Genomic DNA, 21,692 nt, shown 5'->3' on the forward strand with positions numbered 1-21,692 from the left:
GTAAGTAATTAATATAGTACAATAATTAATCTTAATACAAAAACTTTAAAATATTTTTTTTTATGGGCAAATAGTATGGGAAAACCCACGGCGGACAGAAGTGAAATTGTGAGGACATAAGAATAAAATGTTTGTAGTGTATCATGGTAAGGGTTGCTTTCTTGTGGGGTGTGGGAGTTTAGAGAATAAATAACTTATGCATGTCGGAGATAGGAGATATCTCACTTTCGATATGTCGGTGAAAGGAGAATCTCTTCTGATATCAGGAATACATGTAGGCGAGGTAGCAGTAATAGTCAAAGTCAAAGTCATGACCTGAAAGATTTCGATATGAAATTGTTGTAATGTACAGAAATGGTACATCGTACTGTTACTTTAATGAAGCTACTGCTGGGGCCAGCGTTTCCTACCGACTACCCTGAGAAGAAAAGAGTGTGCGTATTTATATCACGATCAACTGGTTTGTCCTAGCCTAAACTGGTCTATCCTATCGAGCTAAGGACAAGTTAGTTTATACTAGGCTGTACTAGTTAATCCTATCGCGTATAGGAAGAACTAGTTTTGCCTAGGTAAAACTTGGTCCTGAAATTGGGTTTGGCCGGTAACATATGTACATAATATAATATACTACCTGGACGCCGAGAACAGGGTTTCCAAACCTAATTTTACACATCAGACGATCATTTATGATTATTTATCTTTGCAGGCATGAAACAAATAGTATCAATGCTTATTTTAATTAAAAGGGCAGGCAAGACAAGATATCTTAATAATATTACAAATGCGAGAGTTTGTGGATATGTTTGTTACCCAATGATGAATGGAACACGGGTTTTTTTTATTCAGGGGGAAAATCATCCATTGACATCTACCGCCTTGGGCGAGGCGAGAGGGAGTGTCAGACTCTTACTGACTAAAAACCACCCCGTTCCTTCACCTGCTTGTCGAGCCGGAGCCCCGGTAAACCCGCTAGGTGGTCCGCAGCTCCGGATTAAGCATCAGCCCTATTGGGCCCCATCTGTGGTGGTCTGATGGCTCTTTGAGGCGCGCGCGGAACGCAACGCGCCGCACGCACGGGTCTGGTTCTGGTCGGGCGGCGAGCGACCCTTGCTCGCCGTCCGCAGACCCGCACTTACGGTGGCCGGAGATCGTCACGCGATCCCCGACGCCCGGAGTGTCCTTCGCGTCGGCTGGGGCGTGAGGAGGTTCGTTCCCTCACGCGTCCCGCCTCCTCCTTAGCTAGCATGACTGCTTCGCAGAAGTAGGAGACGGCATCCCAGTCCCCCTCGCTCCGCACCATGGCCTGAACCAAAGCCGGACGCGAGAGGTCGCCGTCGCCGATCATTTCCCTGAGGGCACGGCGGTGTTCGGCCCACGCAGGGCAGACCGCAACCGTGTGTTCCACCGTGTCCTCTGGGCGGTCTTCGCAGTGATGACACCCGGGCGTTGCCTCCCGCCCAATCAAAAACAGGAACCTACCAAAACTCCCATGTCCGGTAAGCACCTGCGTCAGGCGGTAGGTGAGGATGCCATGGCGCCTCTCTAGCCACTCCTCAAAGAGGGGACTTACCGCTGCAATGACAGGAGCCCAGCCCTCGGTTGTGACGGTCGTTGCTGCCAATCCGCCATGAGATCGCGCCGGAGCTCGTCCCGCCACGCAAACTCCGCTGCCGCGCCAGATTATGGCGCGGCAGCGGAGTTTCGCCCCGGCGACGCGCGTCGGCGCGCAAACTAAAGTCGCGCGCGAGCACTTTCGCCTCCAAATCCTACGGCAGTAATCCGGCAAGGAGGTTCGCCGCCTCCCCGGAGATCGTGCGATATCCACGGATCACCCGGATGGCCATGACCCTCTTGGGACGTGAGCAGCGTCCGAGTTGGCGTTGGCGCGAAGTTCGGCGCCCACACAGGGGCGCCGTAAAGGGCCATGGACCGCATACATACAACCTCCGGCAGGAGGCATTTGGCCCTCCGAGTTTGGGCAGGAGCCGCTTAAGCGCAGCCCCCGTCCGTTCCAACTTAGAAGCCAAACGTCGGAAGTGTTCCACAAAGTTCCATCGACTGTCGAGGACGAGTCCTAGGTACTTCATCGTCGTCTCGACGCCGATGGTAACCCCTCCTGCCGTTATTTGGGACCCCATCCGGAGGTGGCGCGTTCCCGCGGCCATGAAAACACATGGCCTCGGACTTGTGGAGCGCCACCTCGAGTCCCAATTGCCGGATCCTTGCAACGACTATCGCAACCGCTCTCGTCATTAAATTGGCCGCCGCCTGGTGCGACCTCCCTTGCGCTAGCACCAGCGTGTCGTCGGCGTAACAGACTACGCTAACGCCGTTCGGGAGGTCGGTGCGCAGCACCCAGTCGTAACCGATGTTCCACAGGAGCGGCCCTAAAACCGAACCCTGTGGAACACCGCGCGACATCTCTCGTCGGTTCCCGGGGTAGGTAACGTACCTATCCGATAGGTAAGCCTCGATTACACGACGAAGGTAGGTAGGCATCCGGTGGTACGTCGACCTTACCCCTGGACACTGCAGCCCCCGTCGTGACCGTCTCTGCGGAAGCCGAACTGGCCATCCGCGAGATCCGGCCCAAATCCGGACAAGTGCGCGACGAGGCGGTTCGAAATGATCCTTTCGAAAACTTTTCCCACCTCGTCGAGCAACACAATGGGCCGGTACGCGGACGGAGAGTCCGCAGGGCGCCCTGGCTTCTTCACGAGGACCAGTTTCCCCGTCTTCCACTGAAGTGGAAACTGGCCCCTCTCCAAACATGTAACATGTAGAGACCTATTAATCGAGGCCCGAGAGCCTCTGAGGCCAGGACCCACGCCTTGCCATGCAGGCCATCGGGTCCTGGGGCGGTGTTCTTGGCGCCCATCCGGCGCACCGCCGCTCTCAGTTCTGCCTCGGTCACCTCCGGAACGATGTCGTCGTCGTCGTCGCTGTGGCCCGCATTGGGCACCGCAGGGGGCGGAGTCATGGATGGAGGGGTGAAACCCCTCCGTAGTCGGGGGAACAAGGCGCCGACCACTTCCTCCACGACCTCTGGCCGGAGACTCTGAGTCAGTGGGGGAGCCCAAGTGCGGAGCTTATCACGCACCATTCGATAGGGGCGCCCCCATGGGTCTCTGTTCAGAGTCTCCAGCATCTCCCGACGGGCTTCCTCCTTAGCCCGCCAGATCCCCGCTTTGAGGGCGGCCTTTGCCGCCTTGTACCCCTCGTACAACTCCGCCTCTCTAACCTCCGTGTCTGGAGGGCGGATACGGAGCCTGCGGTGCCTAGGTGCCGCATTGCGCAGAGCAGCCAGCTCTTGCGACCACCAGTATACCTGGCGCTTGCGCTGACCTGGCCGGACCCGGGGCATTGCCACGTCACATATTCTGGACATGGCGTCCTGGAGCCAACTTGCCTCCTCGTCAATGTTGGCAGGCCTGTTCGGTGGTATCACCCAGGCCTGCACGATTGCGGCTTCCAGGAAAAGCTCCCGGTCCAGTTGTCTCAGCGCCCAACGTGGGCCACATGGGGCCTGTCTGACTGGCGGGTTCGCGGCCTCGACGGAGACGTCAAACCGGATGTACCGGTGGTCCGAGAACGTCTCCACCTCCTCCATAACGCGCCAGTCAACGACACGAGGTGACAGAGCGGGGCTGGCGAACGATATGTCCACCACCGATTCGCCCTGCATCCGCACGCACGTGGGGACAGAACCCCGGTTCAGGACGACTAGGCCTGTCTCCAGAGCCCAGTCTTCCACCATCCTACCCCGAACGTCAGTGAACCGGGAACCCCAAGCTAAGTTTTTAGCATTGAAGTCCCCGAGGACGGAAGTAACAAGTACGGGGAGGGAACGGAACCCGACGACGACGGCGACCAACTCCCTCAGGGAGTTGTGGAACTCGACGAGAGTTCGGTTCGGAGAGAAATACACCCCCACCACAGCTATCTCTCCGAACCGTGCTGCGACACAGCCCCGGCCTCTCTGAGCGTTCTCGAGAGTCGAGGTACCGGCGGCGGCCGACGAGATGATGGTCACCGAGCCGTCCAAGTCCGCCACCCAGTGATCCCTGGTTTGGAATAACACATAAGGCACTTTTTATCGCAGGGAACACGGGTGAAGCTGACGGCAAAAGCTAGTCTTTACTAAACTATACAGATCTCGCGTATTTAAATTACTCATAAAATAGAAAAAATCTGCACCACAGGCGAGAGGAGACTAAATAATTGTATTATGTATTCCAGGGTCAACTCGGAAGAATTACTCCTATACACTGGTGGTAGACCTTCAAAAGCCATGCGATGGTAAGTATTTGTTATTAATTGTTTGACTGTCCCTGACGCAAGCATCCAGATGTGTCTTGAAACTACGACCAGCCACTACCAGATACAAAGTTTACTTTATTTTGAATAGAATAAGCTGAAAATGTATTTCAAAACAACCAAATTTTAAGAGTTTTTTAACCTTATCACCGCCCAGCTATACTAAACACCATGTGTCGCTGTACCTACGCCAACGTATAAATCTATATCTATACTTATAATAAATCTGTAGAGAGGTCAATTCTGTGCATGAAATATATTTCCAAAATAACTATCAGCGGGTGATTAGTGATCGACACTGACGCCAAAAATGCAGTCATAAAAATTTGTCTGTCTGTATGTTCGTTATAGACACCACTCGACAGATTTCAACGAAACTTGGTACAATTGGTACATTCTAAATATGAAGACTTACTGAGGGTGCAAACTGCTGGCTTACTGGTATGGGTCCCGACTGCTTAAATTTTACGATGACTTTCTTGTTTTAGGGCTTTTTCATTTTCATATTATGAAGTAACGCAGTCGGGTTTTTTAGTTTTTTAAATTACCTTATTTTATTTTACTTTCTTTTAGTTTTATTATTTTTATATTTTGATAATTATAGGTATCTAGTGTCATTCTCACAGTAAATACGAATCAAACGACCCCTATCAAGCTGAAATCCATCGAGTTGTTCAGGCTAGAGCGTGAACTATATTCGAATTTGGCGCAAAAAATCCGCCATTTTATTTTTTTATTATTTTGATATATCCAGTGTCACTCTCACAGTAAATACGAATCCAACGTCACCTCTCAAGCCAAAATCCGTCAAGCCGTTTAGGCTGCAGAGCGTGCCAAACAATTATTCATACATACTCTCGAAAAACATAACCCTCCTTCTGGCGCAGACGGGTAAAAATACAAACTGTTAAATTATAATGGTAATCTATATATTAATACGTGATGCAAAAACTTTCGGAACCATATTACGAAAATTGCGCGGACGTAGGAGCATAAACATTTGGTACACTTATAGTTTATGTGTAGGAGAAGTGAAATGCTAATATTTTTCAAAAATAATGCTTATAAAGTACATTAAATCAATAAATAAAACATTACACACACTACCATACATAGCATCGTATTTGACAAAACGTCAAAATTGACAGACATTGCGATGATATTCTCACGTCTCATATGAAAAGAGGTTTCTCATTGAAGGAGGTTTGGTTATTCATGATCCGCCGGAATATATTAATTTGAATTTCACAAAACTAATAGCAATTTGTTAAATAAAAATTATCCTTGAACGTATGGAAAGTGGTATTGTAAATTAAATCGTATATGGTCGAATTTCGACCACTAGGCGACCACTAGTTTGTTTTATTTTACGAACATTTATAGTAAGAAAAATAAGTATCCGTTATCGGAGAGAAAGATACATGCGTAGAGTTGCTAGAGATAGTAATAATAAGGCGTAACATTAGCCACTTCATTATTCATTTCATAACGTAGTCTGTTGACTTCACATCAAGTCATTGGCATTCATAGCACGATAAATTTCGTAAGGAATAGAGTTGTCTATGCTTTTCTTACTTTCTATAGAGTTTTGTTTGTTTTTGTTTTTAGTTTATTGAATACCGAAAACGCTCAAAAATATGGTAGATTCTAATGAATGCAACTTTCGCGTCACATCACTAGCCTACTTGACATTCCGGAGCTGCGGACTACCTAGCGGGTTTACCGGGGCTCCGGCTCGAAAAGCAGGAGAAGGAACGGGGTGGTTTTTAGTCAGTAAGAGTCTGACACTCCCTCTCGCCTCGCCCAAGGCGGGAGAAGTCAGTGGATGATTTTCCCCCCTCAAAAAAAAAAAAAAAGCCTACTTGACATGAAGTCGTTGGCGTGCGGGATATTAAAGTATTTGAGACCTTTTATGTTTTACCATTTTAAAACAGAAAATAGCCAGTTGTGCATGAGAAAATATTATAATACATAGGATTTCACTCGTGTCCATCTTACAAAATTACAACTATAATATGTTATAACAAGTATTTTTTATAGTAGGTAGATACAATGCACTTCTATAGAAGTCGTTGGCGGTGAAAAGGTTAAGACTTCTTCAGGCTTGTTAGTTGTTTGAGGCGAAAGAGGTGTCACTAAAACCATTTCTCTGACTTAAACCCTTCGTATGTTTGGAGCGTGGATCCACGCGAGACACAATGTGTTTTCTATTGTTGTCTTATATACGCCATACGAGAGGTTTAACCATTCCGTTCCTACGAAGTCTTCTGGAGCTTTGTATAGGCCATTAGCCCTACTGGGCACCATTTGTGATGGTCTGATGGCTCTTTGAGGCGCGCACGGTCCGCGAGCTGCCCGTGCAGTACGATGGTCCCGCGATCCCCGAGACCCGAAGTGGTTGTCTCCCGCGACGATTGGGCCGTGGCGAGGTTAAAGCAGCACAATGCGCACCCGTAACGATATACAGTAAGCCCGTTTGTAATGTACGCAGAAACAATGTCGACTGCCCGTCGCGGGACACTTTATTGTAACGTCGCGTACACACTGACGTGATGTAACTTGTAATGTGAGATGAAAGGAGCGGTTTATAAGTGTGCTACATTTTATAGCGTAACGTGACGTAACGACCTCCCACCAAAGAGTATAATAAGTATAGGGGCCTTCCACGTCCAAACTTAACTCCGTTTTATCAGAGTATTGTAATACACGATACCTTATACCAAAATAATAAATATGTGTCTAATATATCTGTAAATGTATCTAAATGACGGGGTAAGTCATCAACTCGTCCCACATGCCTATGGTCCATTTGCGGCAACTTGCAGAAAATCAAAATAAATATTATTTTCATTCTGCAACTCGTCCCACGTTACTTTCAAATTGAGAAAGGTACAATCAGTAGCAGAAGAATTAGTGTAAAATCTATACTAATAAAAAAAATTAAGGACGCGCTCAAGATCCGTGCAGATTGTTTTATGATGCTGATGAATAGACCTATTAATATGTGTATATTTGTTAGAGTGGCGGTTTGTTTTATTTAGAAAATCGCTTGTAAATGTGAAACTCGAGAACTTGATGTAAAATATTAATAAAACCACTTCGTATAGTAGTACTCATTAGTATTTTATTGAACAATCTATGAACAAAACGAAACTAAATATACTTAACTATAAAATATTATTAAAATTATCTTGTCTAACTGACTATACCAAACGATTATAAAGTTTAAAATCCCACCCAAAAAGTAACGTGCGACGAGTTGATGAATCACCCAACTGACGGGCTAAATTGATATTTTATTTTCATACCCTGTTTACTAACGCACTTATGACATGTAGGTATATGTTTACACAAGTATATTATACAGTGTAGTCTACTAATAGTTAATGTTTCACCTTCAGCAAAGTTGGAATGCAAGATCACCGAGTCGAGTAAATATGTTTGTACATTTAACAACCAACTTCCAAACTTAAGTTCGTATACAATACACCAAATGTATTCAACAAGTAAGTACCTCATTCTTATACAAGCTTTTATTTAACACGCAATGTGTGTATGTGTGTGTGTATTTGTGTATGTAAGTCGTCAACCGATTGAGCTGATATTTTGTATACACATTTAGTTTGCATGACCATAAATGCTTGTTTCTGATGAAGTAGTTTTACTAACAAATGATGCTGTATTTCTATCGGCTAACTGTCAATGAGCCACAAGATCTTCTATCGTCATCGTAAATAGGAAGACTTCCACTGCTGAACCTTCCTTAGACTTCCTTAGTTCCAGCGGCGGACTAAACCTAGAAAGCGCTCTAGGCGAGCACCTCACAGGCGCCCTAAATTTTGTTTGTCCCCGCCGCCGCTCTATGGACAGTTGGGCACGCGCGTCTCGCGGCGCCCCTCTATAACCTGGCGCCCAGGGACTTGCCTAGTTTGCTTTAGTGATACTGTCTGGCTCTGCTTAGTTCATTACACCAAACGATAATCCACAAATTGCGTCAATCGGATTCTGTTTTTCAAACAATTTTATTTTTTCAGCTAATATAACCATTGGTATTGTTTTGCAAATTATACATTATGCACAAACAATTGTATTTACCATCGAAATAGAACGATTTGATTTCAATAGTACAATTGTTGCACGCCTGCACCAGTACAAAGACGACAATAAAAAACTTTTACATGATCTTAATAACATCGGCGAAAGAGATATCGGTAAGAAAAGATATGGGTAATAACTATAATTAACTATTATTTTAAACATAAGGTGTTTAAATTAATCGAGGAGCATGCATGAAGAGATTGATGAATGTAGATGTAGCGAGAGAGGTATGTCAGAATCGTGGGATACGACACTCGGGTTACTGAGTACGTATCTAACGACATAATATCTACCTATATTGGATATTAATAATATCTACCATTGGAAGTCGACGGAGCGCAAGTACTACCTGTACTAATTTGTTCCGTCTAAGTAATTAAAAAACTATAAAATAGTCAGTGCCGTGTACAAATTCTTATGAACTTTGATATATCAACGTTAATACACGAGAAACTTTATTAATTTAATGCGATTTACTCAAATTAACCAAATAGTGACTAAAAATAATGGGTTCCCTCTATCTGGCAGAATATTAATACTCCGAAAGTTTGGCAGAACACACTTAGCAGAATCTTCTTTAAATTAATATACATATGGCATAAAAATCATTTAATAATTGTTTTGCCAAATGTTTAAATATGCCCGAATTTACAAAGGCATACTTTTAAGATGGCAGAATTTAATTTGGCATAATTACGTTTGGCAAAGCTTAATTTTACATAATTTCATTTCACATAACGTTTATTTAGAACGACGTTTATTTGGCATAATTTCACTTGGGCATATTAAGAAGATGGTAGAATATCATTTGGAATAATTTTATTAGTCATAATTATTGTCCTTTTTATAGTGTGTAATCATATTCTTAATCGTAAATTAAAATATTGTCTTTTAAATATGGGACAAGCCCGCCACAACCTCCCATACCGCTGCAACTCCTGTAAGCCAGGATCTACAGTAGATACAAAACATGAAAACACCGGAACACTGAAGTCCTACGTCCCAAGGAAATGAATGACTGTCTTGGATCCCGCAACGAAACAAACCAGAAGATGTTATTGGAGGAGAAGAAAAAGAAAACGATAGTTTCCACTTCCCTCGGTGAATTTAATGCAGGAGACAGAATGACTTAAGCCTTAAGGCACAAAAGAGACTGCACAACTGGGAGAAGCCCGGTCGCCAAGCACCACGGAAATTTTACTTAAAACTAAATACTTAAATGGGTCCTATGCGTGAGCTGTTATACTTGCTTCCAATAATAGGTATGGCAAAAACGCCTAAACGCACGGAAATTTGCTCGAGACTCCACAAGGTCCGTGTAATAAACTACGCCTGATGAAACAATTAAATTATCTAACATAGTGTTACGCTCAGATTGCCGGAGACCACACTCCCAGAGTATGTGATGGGCGGATTGCTCATGTTGCAACTCCGCTGTCGAACATTGGCACCATGGTGACTCAACGAGTTTAAATGAGAACAATTCGTTTTTAAAGTTGCCATGCCAGTAAGAAATTGGGCAACACAGTGATCCACCTCCAACCATGTCCTCTCCAGTCGCTTATGCACGGATGGAAAGAACTGATAGAGGTGGCGGCCCTTGGTAGAAGATTCCCATCTACACTGCCACTCAGTCAGAAGTTCATCCCAGACGTCCGTTAATGGCTTAAGCAATCTAGCAATTTTGCTTCGATCACGTTGTGCTAGAAAGTTTGCTGTAAAGTTAGGTCTCGCATTATAGTAACATGGCAGCACGTCGCTGCACCTCAAGATCGACTGGAAGTAGTCCCGCGAGCACAAGTAGGGCCTCTGTGCTAACCGTCTTATACGCTTTACACAGAAAGATCAAGGCTAGACGCTGACCTTGGAGAAGTTTCCACCGCACCGCGCCCACTGTGGCCCTATCCGCCCAGATAGGTTGTTCCGTATATGGTCCTGAGCGTAAGAAAAGAGAGACCCCAGGTAGCCTTTGAAATTCGCGTGAGCGCATAGAAATTTTTTTTTGCTTTCGCAATAGCTTTGATGTGTTCAATGAAAGAAAATTTTTTTCTAAGACTAGACCGAGATAGCAGACCGACTTCTTTCGTTTGACGGGAACGTTATTGAATTTAATAGACGGCCATGATTTTAAATTTCCTTTAATTTATTTATTTATTTACTTCAGGCATCTAAGGCCCATAGAAAAATACTATTCATAGATATTACATACAATTGAACTATATACTAATACATTTTTTATATAAAAAATAACTTAAAAACTAAGCAATAGCTGATAGGTTTTATGTGGGGCAAAAGTTAATCGATTACGTTCGCCCCATCGCGAGATCTCACTGAGGCAGTCTTTAGCTAAATTCTCCAGTCCGGCGCGGGTATTTGATTGTATTAACAAAAGGCCATCATCCGCATGTCCAGTCAATGTACAACCAGAAGGAAGGGGGATCGCGAGCAAATCATCAAACCCTAAATTAAACAGATACGGGCCAATAACCGAGCCCTGAGGACATCCCATTGACAACGACTTCGACCGAGAAAAATTACCAAGTTTCAGTTTTACAGAACCGTGAAAGAAAATAAGTGTATAATAGTTTGTATACGTTACTAAAGCAACCACGACCTTTCAGTTTAAGGAGTAGCATTGGCCACCACGCGTTATCAAAGGCACCGGAAATGCCTACTACATATTTGTGCTCAGATGAAGTCACCGTGGTTCGGACAGAGAGAGCTGAGCTGAGCTGAGCTGAGAATGAATCCACGTCGCCATATACGAGGAAAGACGCCCTCCGCTATACAACGAGTAAAGACAGACAGGATCGCATCAGTCGCAGATTTGCACGCTTCTATTATCATTTTATTTGAAACTTTATCCTCACCAGACGATTTATTCAAAGGCAACGTTTTAATAACAGTTACGAGCTCATTGATGGAAGGTAGATCAGACACCGGTGAATCGGGCGGTATAGCTGCCCACGACCTAATCTGTTGATGATAATCGCTATCTGTCTCGGATACATCGTCAGGGATGAGTTCATCGAGTAGAACTTCCGTTGTCTCCTCAATACCAGTGGTGTGAATATTGTTGACTTTAATGTTCTGTACGAACGCCAGATCGACGGATCTGTTGGCTTTGAACTCATGGTACAGAGGCGACCACGGACCCTCGCTATCCAGCCTCTGCACTACTCTCCGCAACAGGTTACCCGTAGCTTTCTGCACTGAAGCCCTATAGCGTGACCTGGCAACTCTAAACGCAATCAATGCTTCATCGAATGCAAAACCAGTAACTTTACGTTTTTTTAGTCTATTTAATTGTTAAATGCTAATCGTGCCAGGGATCCTACCACCATTCCTGCCTTACGCAGTTGGGTTGTGACTTCCAACAAACTGATTTGCAAAATTGGTTATGTCCGACATGCAAGTCGAAGAACCGAAACGGAGATAATACCCCAGTGCGCAGCAGTCGAGCAATGTAACGCATAGGAAGAAAGAGCCTTCGGTAACTATCCTTAACGATGAAGCTCCTGTTACTTCTGGCGAAATGTCTCGTATCATGGAAAAACAGATAGACGAACTTATGCGGCATCTCAATCAAACTTTGGCGAACTACGTTAACACGCAGTTGAAGGCGATCACGGATAAATTAGAAGGTCTCAATACATCAATACATCAATGGAATTTATGAACGCAAAATTTGAAGAAATGAAGAATGAGTTTTCTTTGAGCACTAGAGTTGTCAACGATCTTAAAAAGGAAAATGAGCAGCTCAAAGCTATTGTTAATGACCAAGGCGTGAGACTAACGCAGTTAGAACAACAATCACGCTCTACAAATGTTGAAATTCAATGTCTTCCAGAAAACACCAATGAAAATCTTGTATCAACTGTCTTAAATATTAGTGAGAAAATCTCTAGCAACTTAAATGAGAACAACATACATTATGTTACAAGAATTGCAAAGCAAACCCCATCTAGTCATCGACCGAAGTCTAACGTTGTCCAGTTTAGCAGTCCACGGGTTTGCGACCACTTTCTGGCGGCCTCTATCAAGTTTAATAGAAATAAAACTTCTGAAGAGAAACTCAACACTGTTCTCCGTTCTGTTGGGATTGGCGGTAAAAAAGAAAATGTCTATATAGTTGAACATTTATCACCCCCTAACAAGGCACTGCATGCTGCCACCAGGATTAAAGCGAAGAGTCTAGGCTACAAATATGTGTGGGTCCGTGGCGGCAAGATTTTTGTTGGGAAAGATGATGGTGCAGAGTATATATATACAATGTGATAGGGGTGGGACTTCTAACCCGTTAAGGCTGAGTGAGAACTACATCTAATTTTATCGACAAAAAAAAAATATGGGGTGTTAAACCCCCAATTGAAAACATTGAAAAAAAAACGATTTTTTCGGTAAAAATAATTCAAAACTGATTTTTTTCTCACCAAAACATTATCAAACATATGAAAAAAGTAATGAACTAGTTAGCCAAGGTTATTAGCTACCGTTTGTCGTTTTTTTTTTGTTTCTACGATGCATACAACCTTTGATATCAAAAAAAGTAAAAAAAAATATTAAAATGGCCATAATTTTTAGAGGGAGGGGATTCGACCACTTCGACCCCCGACTTTTGTCGATAAAATTAGATGTAGTACTCAGCCTTAACGGGTTAGAAGTCTCACCCCTATCACATTGTATATATCAGAGATACCGGCTCGTTATACAACTTGCAGTGAGCTGTGTAACATTATGTATGATAAGGAATAGGAATGTTAAGGGTTTAGAGCACTTAAAGATTTATTATCAGAATGTGAGGGGGAATATAGGTATAGTATACCTAAATATACTATAAATATACTATACAATGTGATAGGGGCGAGACTTCTAACCCGTTAAGGCTGAATACTACATCTAATTTTATCGACAAAAGTCCTGGGTCGAAGGGGTCGAATCCTCTCCCCCTAAAAATTATGGCTATTTTAATATTTTTATTACTTTTTTTGATATCAAAGGTTGTATGCGTCGTAGAAACAAAAAAAAGACGACAAACGGTAGCTAATAACCTTGGCTAACTAATTCATTACTTTTTTCATATGTTTGATAATGTTTTGGTGAGAAAAAAAATCATTTGTGACTTATTCTTACCGAAAAAATCACTATTTTCCTATATTTTCAATTAGGGATTCAACCCCCCATATTATTTTTTTTGTCGATAAAATTAGATGTAGTACTCAGCCTTAACGGGTTAGAAGTCCCACGCCTATCACATTGTATAGTCCATTGAAATGTTACATGAGCTTTACATTTTTTAGAGGACGCAATTTTATTTTTTGAACATGTAGGGGGGGTCAATAGAAGCTTAACTTGAAGTTTGTGGGGTCGCCACCCTTGTCCCCCGGCCGCCATCTTGGAAAAAGGGGTGGAAACACTTTTTTTGCTATATCTCGGAAACTATACATCGTAATAAAATTTTTAAAATCATAATTTGTAGAAAATTATTTTGCCTACAAATATGTTATATACCTTTTTGCCCAAAATTAACAATTAAAGAAGTTATAAGTAAAAAAGTGATTTTTTTTAATAAAATTTTCTTTTTTGCTCTATAACTTTTTTTTTACATTTTATAAATAAATGGCTTCAGACCAATCTTGTAGAATATTTTTCGAGAAAAATTTTCTCTACAACTGTTTTCAATTTCATTCATTAGAAACTCAGTTACAGCGCTCCGAAGTTAACCGGGTTCGTCAAATTAGTCCAGTCAAATAAGGTTAAATTAGGTAAGAATCTCGGAATGCGAGATACCCAGCTGTAAATTTGTATATACTTGTATATTGACCGCCTAAAACTTGTCTCAAAACCATGGTATATATGGTAGGGTGTAAGCAACTCTTAAAATTCAGGATCAAAGGTCCCAAAAATCGTTTTTTGCGGTTTTTTGGAAATATTGCATTTCCTATGGGTTTTTGGTATTTGTATTCACTATTAATATTGTAGAATACAAAATTCTCTACAAATTTGACTAAGTTTTTTTTTATACGGTGAAGCGTTTTCGAGATAGAGGGCGGAGAACGCGCCCCAACATGATCAAAAAATAAAATTGCGTCCTCTAAAAATGCATTATTCGGCCCTCAAATTGTAACATTTCAATGGACTAATACTATACCTAGGGATTATAGGTATAATCTATATATTAATACGTGATGCAAAAACTTTGGACCGCTTATTACGAAAATTGCTCGGACGTAGGAGCATAAAATTTGGTACACTTATAGTTTATGTGTAGGAGAAGTACAGAACGCTAATATTTTTCAAAAATAATGCTTATAAAGTACATTAAATCAATAAATAAAACATTACACACACATGCATTGTATCTGATCGTATTTGACAAAACGTCAAAATCGATAGACATTGCGATGAGGGTTCCGTAGCCAAATGGCAAAAAACGGAACCCTTATAGATTCGTCATGTCTGTTTGTCTGTCCGTCTGTCTGTCCGTCCGTCCGTATGTCACAGCCATTTATTTCCCAAACTGTTGGGCCTACAAATTTGAAACTTTGTAGGTTGATGTGTTTCGGTAACCGCTATTCGAATTTTGAATAAAAATTAATAAATTTAAGGGGGCCACTCCATACATGGAACTGGTTTAAAAAAATATTTTTCAGCTAACATATCCGTGATGGGTGTCTATGGATAGGTCTTTAAAAAAGACATTAAGGTTCCTAAAGCCATTTTTCGTCAAAATCAATCGTTTGAAAGTTAGACGCTTCCAAAGTGGAAAAATGAGTGTACCCCCCTCTAACTTTTAAAATAAGAGAGTGAGGAAATTAAAAAAAATATATGCTATACATTTCAATAAAATGTTTCAACTAAAATTGGTTTGAACGAGATACCATTATTAGTTTTTAGGAAATAAAACATTTTCCAAAACACAAATATAACTTTGTCGTTCATAAAAACACTATGTAAAACCAAGTTATTTTATAACTTTTTTATTTAGTCATCTACTTGCTGCTACGGAACCCTTCATGGGCGAGTCCGACTCGCACTTGGCCGGTTGTTTAATCCCTTTCTCTGTAATTCTTTCGACAAATATTTCTAGACCAAGCGAAATGATACTACATCATTTTTCAGTTTTAGATCGGTCTGGCTGAAGGTTAACAACCGAATAACTGCTTGGCAAATTAATTTTGGGTCTTTTCTTACTTAAATAACATCATACTAAAATTTCAGCCATACTAAAATGATTTGAAAAAAAATTTTTTTTAATTCAAAATTGGCGCCTGGCAGACCTTAAACAACATGAAAAATGCCTGGCAATAAGAGATTCATGTTACTATAAGTTCAATAAAAATAATAATAATAAAAAATAACTTCTTAAAATGGTTTGAAAAATTGAAATTTTACCTGTACAAATGCGATGCGCACTGATGAACGCAACGACTACCAGGTGCCAGATAGCCCGTATGATGTCTGGGAGACTGAGAGACATAATATATCTAAAAACTGGCCTTCTTGAAATGCTTGTTTTTTCGACGTTGCTAGCTCTCGTACCATATGTTAAGTGGTATTATAAATTAAATCGTATATGGTTGAATTTCAACCACTAGGCGACCACTAGTATCCCTAAATATACTATACCTATAATCTATAATATTATCTATATCTATTTTCGTTCTACGTGGAGGACTAAGGGGGAGGCCTTTGTTCAGCAGTGGATGTCTCTCGGCTAATGATGATGATGATGAATATTTTTCAGTTAAAGACCACAACTACGCCGTAATGAGTTATTCGGATACGGAACGTGTAATATTTTCCTGTGAGCAATATATAGGCCAAAGTAAGTAGCTATGTTTTCAAGTTAATTGTATTATTGCCAGATTTTATTTAATTTCACTTGTGTATTCATGGTCAATACCCTACGATAGTCTCCTGTACTCAAGGCGCCGGCCGCACTGGAGTGGAACCGCATCGGTTGTTAACCGCGTAACATGTGATTGGATGAAAATCAGTCGCGGAACAAATCGCAAGTGCAGCCGCTTGCATTAAAAATATGCGGTTAAAACCGCACCCAAACCCGGAATAAACATATTTTGTGGATCACACAAAGATCACAGAATTGTTCCGTGTGGGAATCGAACCCGCGACACGTAGCGCCGTCAGTTGCCCAGCCACTGCGCCAACCGTGCAGTCGATCATGTTACTTATTATCACAATACAATAATCAAGTTATTATTATTTTACAGATTCATCGGTTGGTTTGATTGACAGTAGTGGGTACAAGATAGAGACGGTAGAAGGAACTTCATACAACGAGCTACTTGATGTTAGTAAAAATGGAAGTATGCTGTGTTGTATATATTATAAAGTGGACTCAGACGTAACTGCAGATATCACTCGGGTCATTGCAAATAAAACCTTATTGCTGTACAAGAAGGACGAAATGAAAGGTAATGAAACTGAAACAGGCTACGCGTAGAGGTAATTGAAATGTTTAGTTAACAATTTGTTTTCACTCGACTGCGTCTATCAGCGACATTGATCTGTTTCTTTGTGGCCACAACTACATATTTGTATACATACATGAAATGGGTAACGTTTGTCCATTATCACGCCTGATGGTAAACAATGATGCCACCTACACAGTGCCGCGGGCCCGTAGCAATTACGAACGGGGGCCCTTGAGTTAGATTGCCTATTGAAATTGAACGATTTCATTTCCCCGATACTTTGTAGTTTTGTACTGTTGTACATCGATTATTTTAACATTTTTGGACGAATTTGAATTCGAATTTTAAGACCCACCATTTGGGAGACGGTATTGAGGTCGCTGAGCATGGTGTTCAAGTCCTCCAAAGACTGCCATGCTAACTATATCATTGGCGAAGCGGAGGTGTGTGATGAGTTCGCCACCGATATTGATGCCCGGGCCGCGGCAGTCAGTCGGGCCAGCTCAGAGCTAAGAAAACAGAACAGTTTCAGGGAAATTCCGTCTCTCTGTTTTACATCTTGCTACAATTGGATTGATTTCGTGATCTCTTTACAAACACTTCAGCACCTCGATGGATCTCTAGTCGATACGGCATCGCTGGGGGGAAACGCTTGGGAGTGGTATTAGGGGAGGGGATAATTGTTACCTGCGTCAGTAAAGAATATTATTCTCTTCCTAAGACGAGACACCCGTCCGCTTGGTCTGGCTGTTCCAAGCATTCGGTCTGGTTCTCACACCCTTTCACTACAGGTTACCTGGGACTGTACGTGGCGATACCAACAGTACTGCTGGCTGCCGCATTCGTAGCAGTTGTTTACGTTTGCCGCAAAAAGAAACCGCTGCCAAACCCCACCGTAAGTATCTCCCTACCAACATTTTTGTATTTCTTTGGTAGCAATAAATCTTACGGCCCGCCTCGTGGCAAGCGGACACTCTGCCTAACTTGCAACACCATATACTTAAACCTTCTACCGTGGACGACCATTGCGTTAAACCTTACAGAAATCCGTTTCTGCAGTAATTAGCCGAAATCTCCTCTTGCTACATGTGCTCCATCTGGTGGCCAAAAATATGGCAGCCCCATTCTGTTCTGCCACTAACTATTGTAGCACAACACTAAGTAATTCCTCACTAAATGTACAATTCGACCAACAAACGAATGCTACGCCGCCCCTGCTGTAAGGTCGAGCCGACACGTTCAACTTGTATAAAGCAGCTACATACTACCGTACTTCAATACTGTCTAACATTTACACACAAACACATTGCTTGAGTCCAAAAGTTAGCACTGCTACAGCTGAGAATTTACTGAAAACGGCAAATAACAAAATGACAATACCAGGCTGTTGAAATTGATTGTAAATTATTTCCTGGAGATTATAGGAATAGTAGGCAGAGCCGGATGAAACCTAGGGAGCGCCCTAGGCAAGCAGCTCATGGGCGCCCCGGACTGATTTTGGCTTCGCCACCACTATGTGCAGTTGGCACGCGCGTCCGCGGCGCCCCTCTGTGACCTGGCGCCCTGGGCAGTTGGCTAGTTGGCCTTAACAGCGATAATACGGCTCTGCTAACAGTTAGTAATCAGATACTAAGTCGTGACTCATTGAATATTCAGCGGACCCTAGTGTACACAGAGTATCAAGCTAGATCTGTCTAATATTTTGGATTTTTTGTTTATTTTCAGGTTCCTACGTCGCAGCCATATTACGGTAACCAAATCTTCCCAAGGGAACCAAACAGAGGAATTTATATTCTTCCAGAAAATAATGATCCTGAATACGAACAAGTATCATAGGCTTACACGACATTTGGTAACACCTCGCGAAGACATCTTATTTTGCGACGACTAAACAGATGTAATTTTATGTAGTTTTAGGTCCAATGCTTTAGACTTGTAAGAAATCTAGAATGCCAATTTTAATATTTGCTTGTGTTAATCAGTTGCTGTAACGTTAGTATTGTAAGACGCAGGTAATGTACCTAAGTACGTAGAATAGTTGATTATATTTTAGAACCGCTGTACTATCCACTTGTGAGTCGTCGTGGCTGTGGTAACTCGGAAGGTGTTCATGGCTATCTTTACGTGTGAGGTCGTCTGGTGCTTCGCGCCGGTCTTGGCTACCCGTCCATCGTGGGCGTTGTAATGGCCAGAACGTTTTTATTTTAATTAAAGTCACTTGTATCAGTCTACTTGGTAATTATGCTTGTACCACTTTTATTATTATATACATATATATTAGAAATATTGTTTCTGCCAGCGGCTTCGTCTGCGATTCCGTCGGATAAAGTATCCTATGATTTATTCCAGAACATAATCTACCCCTGTTCCAAATTTCGCCCCGATCCCATTAGCCGTTTTGACGTGGTTGAGTAACAAACTTACACACAAACTCAACCAACTTTTGCATTTATATTAACGGTCCTAGCTAATATAGACACCCATATAAATTGGAAAACCCACATAGACCATATAAAATCAAAATTATCAAAATTCACATACGCTCTTTTTCAAATTAAATGCAGTACTAATATTGAAACAGCACTATCAGCTTACTTCGCATGCGTATGGCGTAATATAAATCGAGTATTTCAAAAAGTACCTTTACTTAGCGTTTTATAAGATTTGTAACTTTCTTATTTTTGCATATTTCTTCTCAATTTTTTTATGACGTATGTAAACACACATTTTAAGCAACTTGGCATAAAAAAACGTTTTTTCCAAATCGAGTTAGCGTAGTATAAATTGCTGGTGTCGATTTGTAATACATTTAAACGCATAATTTTGTAAGTCAGATTCATCTTTAGGCATATATTGATACCCATAATAATTAAAGAGTAGAACCATCATATTGCAGAAAGTTCACTGTCAGAATCATCTTTTGGCATAAATTTCATATCCATAATAATTGAAAGACTCATCTATCACGCAAGCATGCAGCATGCAAGCAAGCAAACAAGCATGCAGCGTGCAAGCAAGCATGCAGCATGCAAGCAAGCAAGCATGGTTTCTGTAACGGCTCCGGAGCTGCGGGGCTCCGGAGGTCCCCGGAGAATCGTCGCAGACGGCTTTCGCTCACCACCGCAGCTTCGGCTCAGCTTGGCCAGCCTCAGCAGCGGCGGCTCGCTCGTAGCCGCCTGCTCCTCAGCCCGCGGGCCGCCTCGCCCCTCCGCGCCTACGCGATTTTAAATTGCACTCTAGGGGTAGGGCAGACAAGACTAAGATTCGGTTCTGTCACTTCACTAACTTTTATTCTACCATCTTCTTAATATGCCAAGTGAAATTATGCATTATGACAATCGTCGCTCTAAATAAACGTTATGTGAAAAAAAATATGGAAAATTAAGCTTTGCCAAACGTAATTATGCTAAATAAAATTCTACCATCTTAAAAGTATGCCTTTGTAAATTCGGACATATTTAAACATTCGGCAACACAATAATTATATTAAATGATTTTTATGCCATATGTATGTTCGTTTAAAAAAGATTCTGCCAAGTGTGTTATGCCAAACAAATTTCGGAGCATTAAAATTCTGCCAGGTAGGGGAACCCCTGCAGGCCCTATTTCATCAAATACAATCTTTTAACACTACCATCCATATACATCTATGACATACGCAAGTCTGTATTCAATAATAAACTTATAACACAAATGGTGAAAAGTGGGTGTACATTGTATAGCGGCATTAAGTGTCGTAATGTGCACCTCTGCCTACCCCTTCGGGGATAAAAGGCGTGACGTTGTGTGTGTATATTAAGTTTGTATTAAGTCCTAGGTTAAGTAAATGTAGTCTAGGATAAGTTAGTGATAGCCCTCAAATTTGCAACGCCTGAAAAAGGCAGTTAAGCTGTACATAACATTTAAATTAAGACCTGTAATACCTACCTTAACGTGCAAATAAATATTTTGAGTTTAAGTTTGAGTTTAATTTCAACCTTCGGCCCTTTTTTTTTTTTTTTTTCAGGGGGGAAAATCATCCGATGACTTCTCTCGCCAGGGCAAAGCGAGAGGGAGTGTCAGACTCTTACTGACTAAAAACCACCCCGTTCCTACTCCTGCTTTTCGAATCGGAGCCCCGGTAAACCCGCTAGGTAGTCCGCAGCTCCACGAAGCCCATAAAACACATACATATATTATGCTATTTTGATATCCTATTTTTCATAATACATGTTAAATGATAAATGATATTTATTTCTGTAAATAGGTCATAAAATAACACTTTTACACGTCAATATTTCAAATAGCTAGATGAGGCCGGCATTTCCTATCTGACTACTCTGAGAAGAAATGCCGAAACAAACTCAGAGGTCATAGTCTCTTTTAAAGTCCAGACAATGAAATAGAGGATAATGTGAGAGAACCGTGCAAGTTGGTTCTGTAGTGGTCTTTAGAGGAAAGAACCACAACAGTATGAGCGGACCTGTTCAGATGGCCGTACGCATGTGTCAGTTTACAATCAGCTCAGCTAACGGCTGTTGCTGAATGATCCGACGAACAATACCAACCAAAAGAACATTTGGGTAGGTCTCGTAAATGCTCACACTGTCAGAATATAATTAACTAAAAGTGAAATAACTAAGCAAACTCTCACACGGTCCTCAGACTAACAATTTTAAAAATAATACCTATGTTAAAAATAAAAATAAAAAATATCGAATGATATTAATGTATATCATGTCAAATTGTATAAAAATGTAACTTGTGTTACAAACATGTCAACATGACCTGTGTGGACATTATAACGGCTCACTCCCAAGCCTGACTATCATCTAAGTAGTCTTTAATTTTATAAAAAGC

The 21,692-nt window shown here is 41.8% G+C and overlaps 2 protein-coding genes across 3 annotated transcripts in view; one reads left to right on the plus strand and one right to left on the minus strand.

Moving 5' to 3' along the window:
- LOC118280253 (uncharacterized) overlaps window positions 1-21,692 on the minus strand; it is a 104,163-nt gene that overhangs the window by 41,758 nt on the left and 40,713 nt on the right. Inside the window, exon 1 of one of the 2 annotated variants that reach the window (XM_050702201.1) lies at window positions 6,041-6,187. The exons of the other annotated variant lie outside the window; for it this stretch is intronic. The gene's annotated coding sequence lies outside the window, so the exon portion shown is untranslated. Of the gene's footprint in view, window positions 1-6,040; window positions 6,188-21,692 lie in introns of those variants that run through there. 2 annotated transcript variants of the gene reach the window in all.
- LOC118280243 (uncharacterized) lies at window positions 4,233-20,811 on the plus strand. Its single transcript, XM_050702215.1, has 7 exons — window positions 4,233-4,299; window positions 7,719-7,823; window positions 8,352-8,528; window positions 16,163-16,243; window positions 16,650-16,853; window positions 17,645-17,748; window positions 18,579-20,811. The coding sequence occupies exons 2-7, from the start codon at window positions 7,811-7,813 to the stop codon at window positions 18,687-18,689; spliced, it is 690 nt and encodes a 229-aa protein (XP_050558172.1). The 5' UTR covers window positions 4,233-4,299; window positions 7,719-7,810; the 3' UTR covers window positions 18,690-20,811.

This window comes from Spodoptera frugiperda, chromosome 21 (genome assembly GCF_023101765.2).
Source record: "Spodoptera frugiperda isolate SF20-4 chromosome 21, AGI-APGP_CSIRO_Sfru_2.0, whole genome shotgun sequence".
Classification (NCBI taxonomy): Eukaryota; Metazoa; Arthropoda; class Insecta; order Lepidoptera; family Noctuidae; genus Spodoptera; species Spodoptera frugiperda.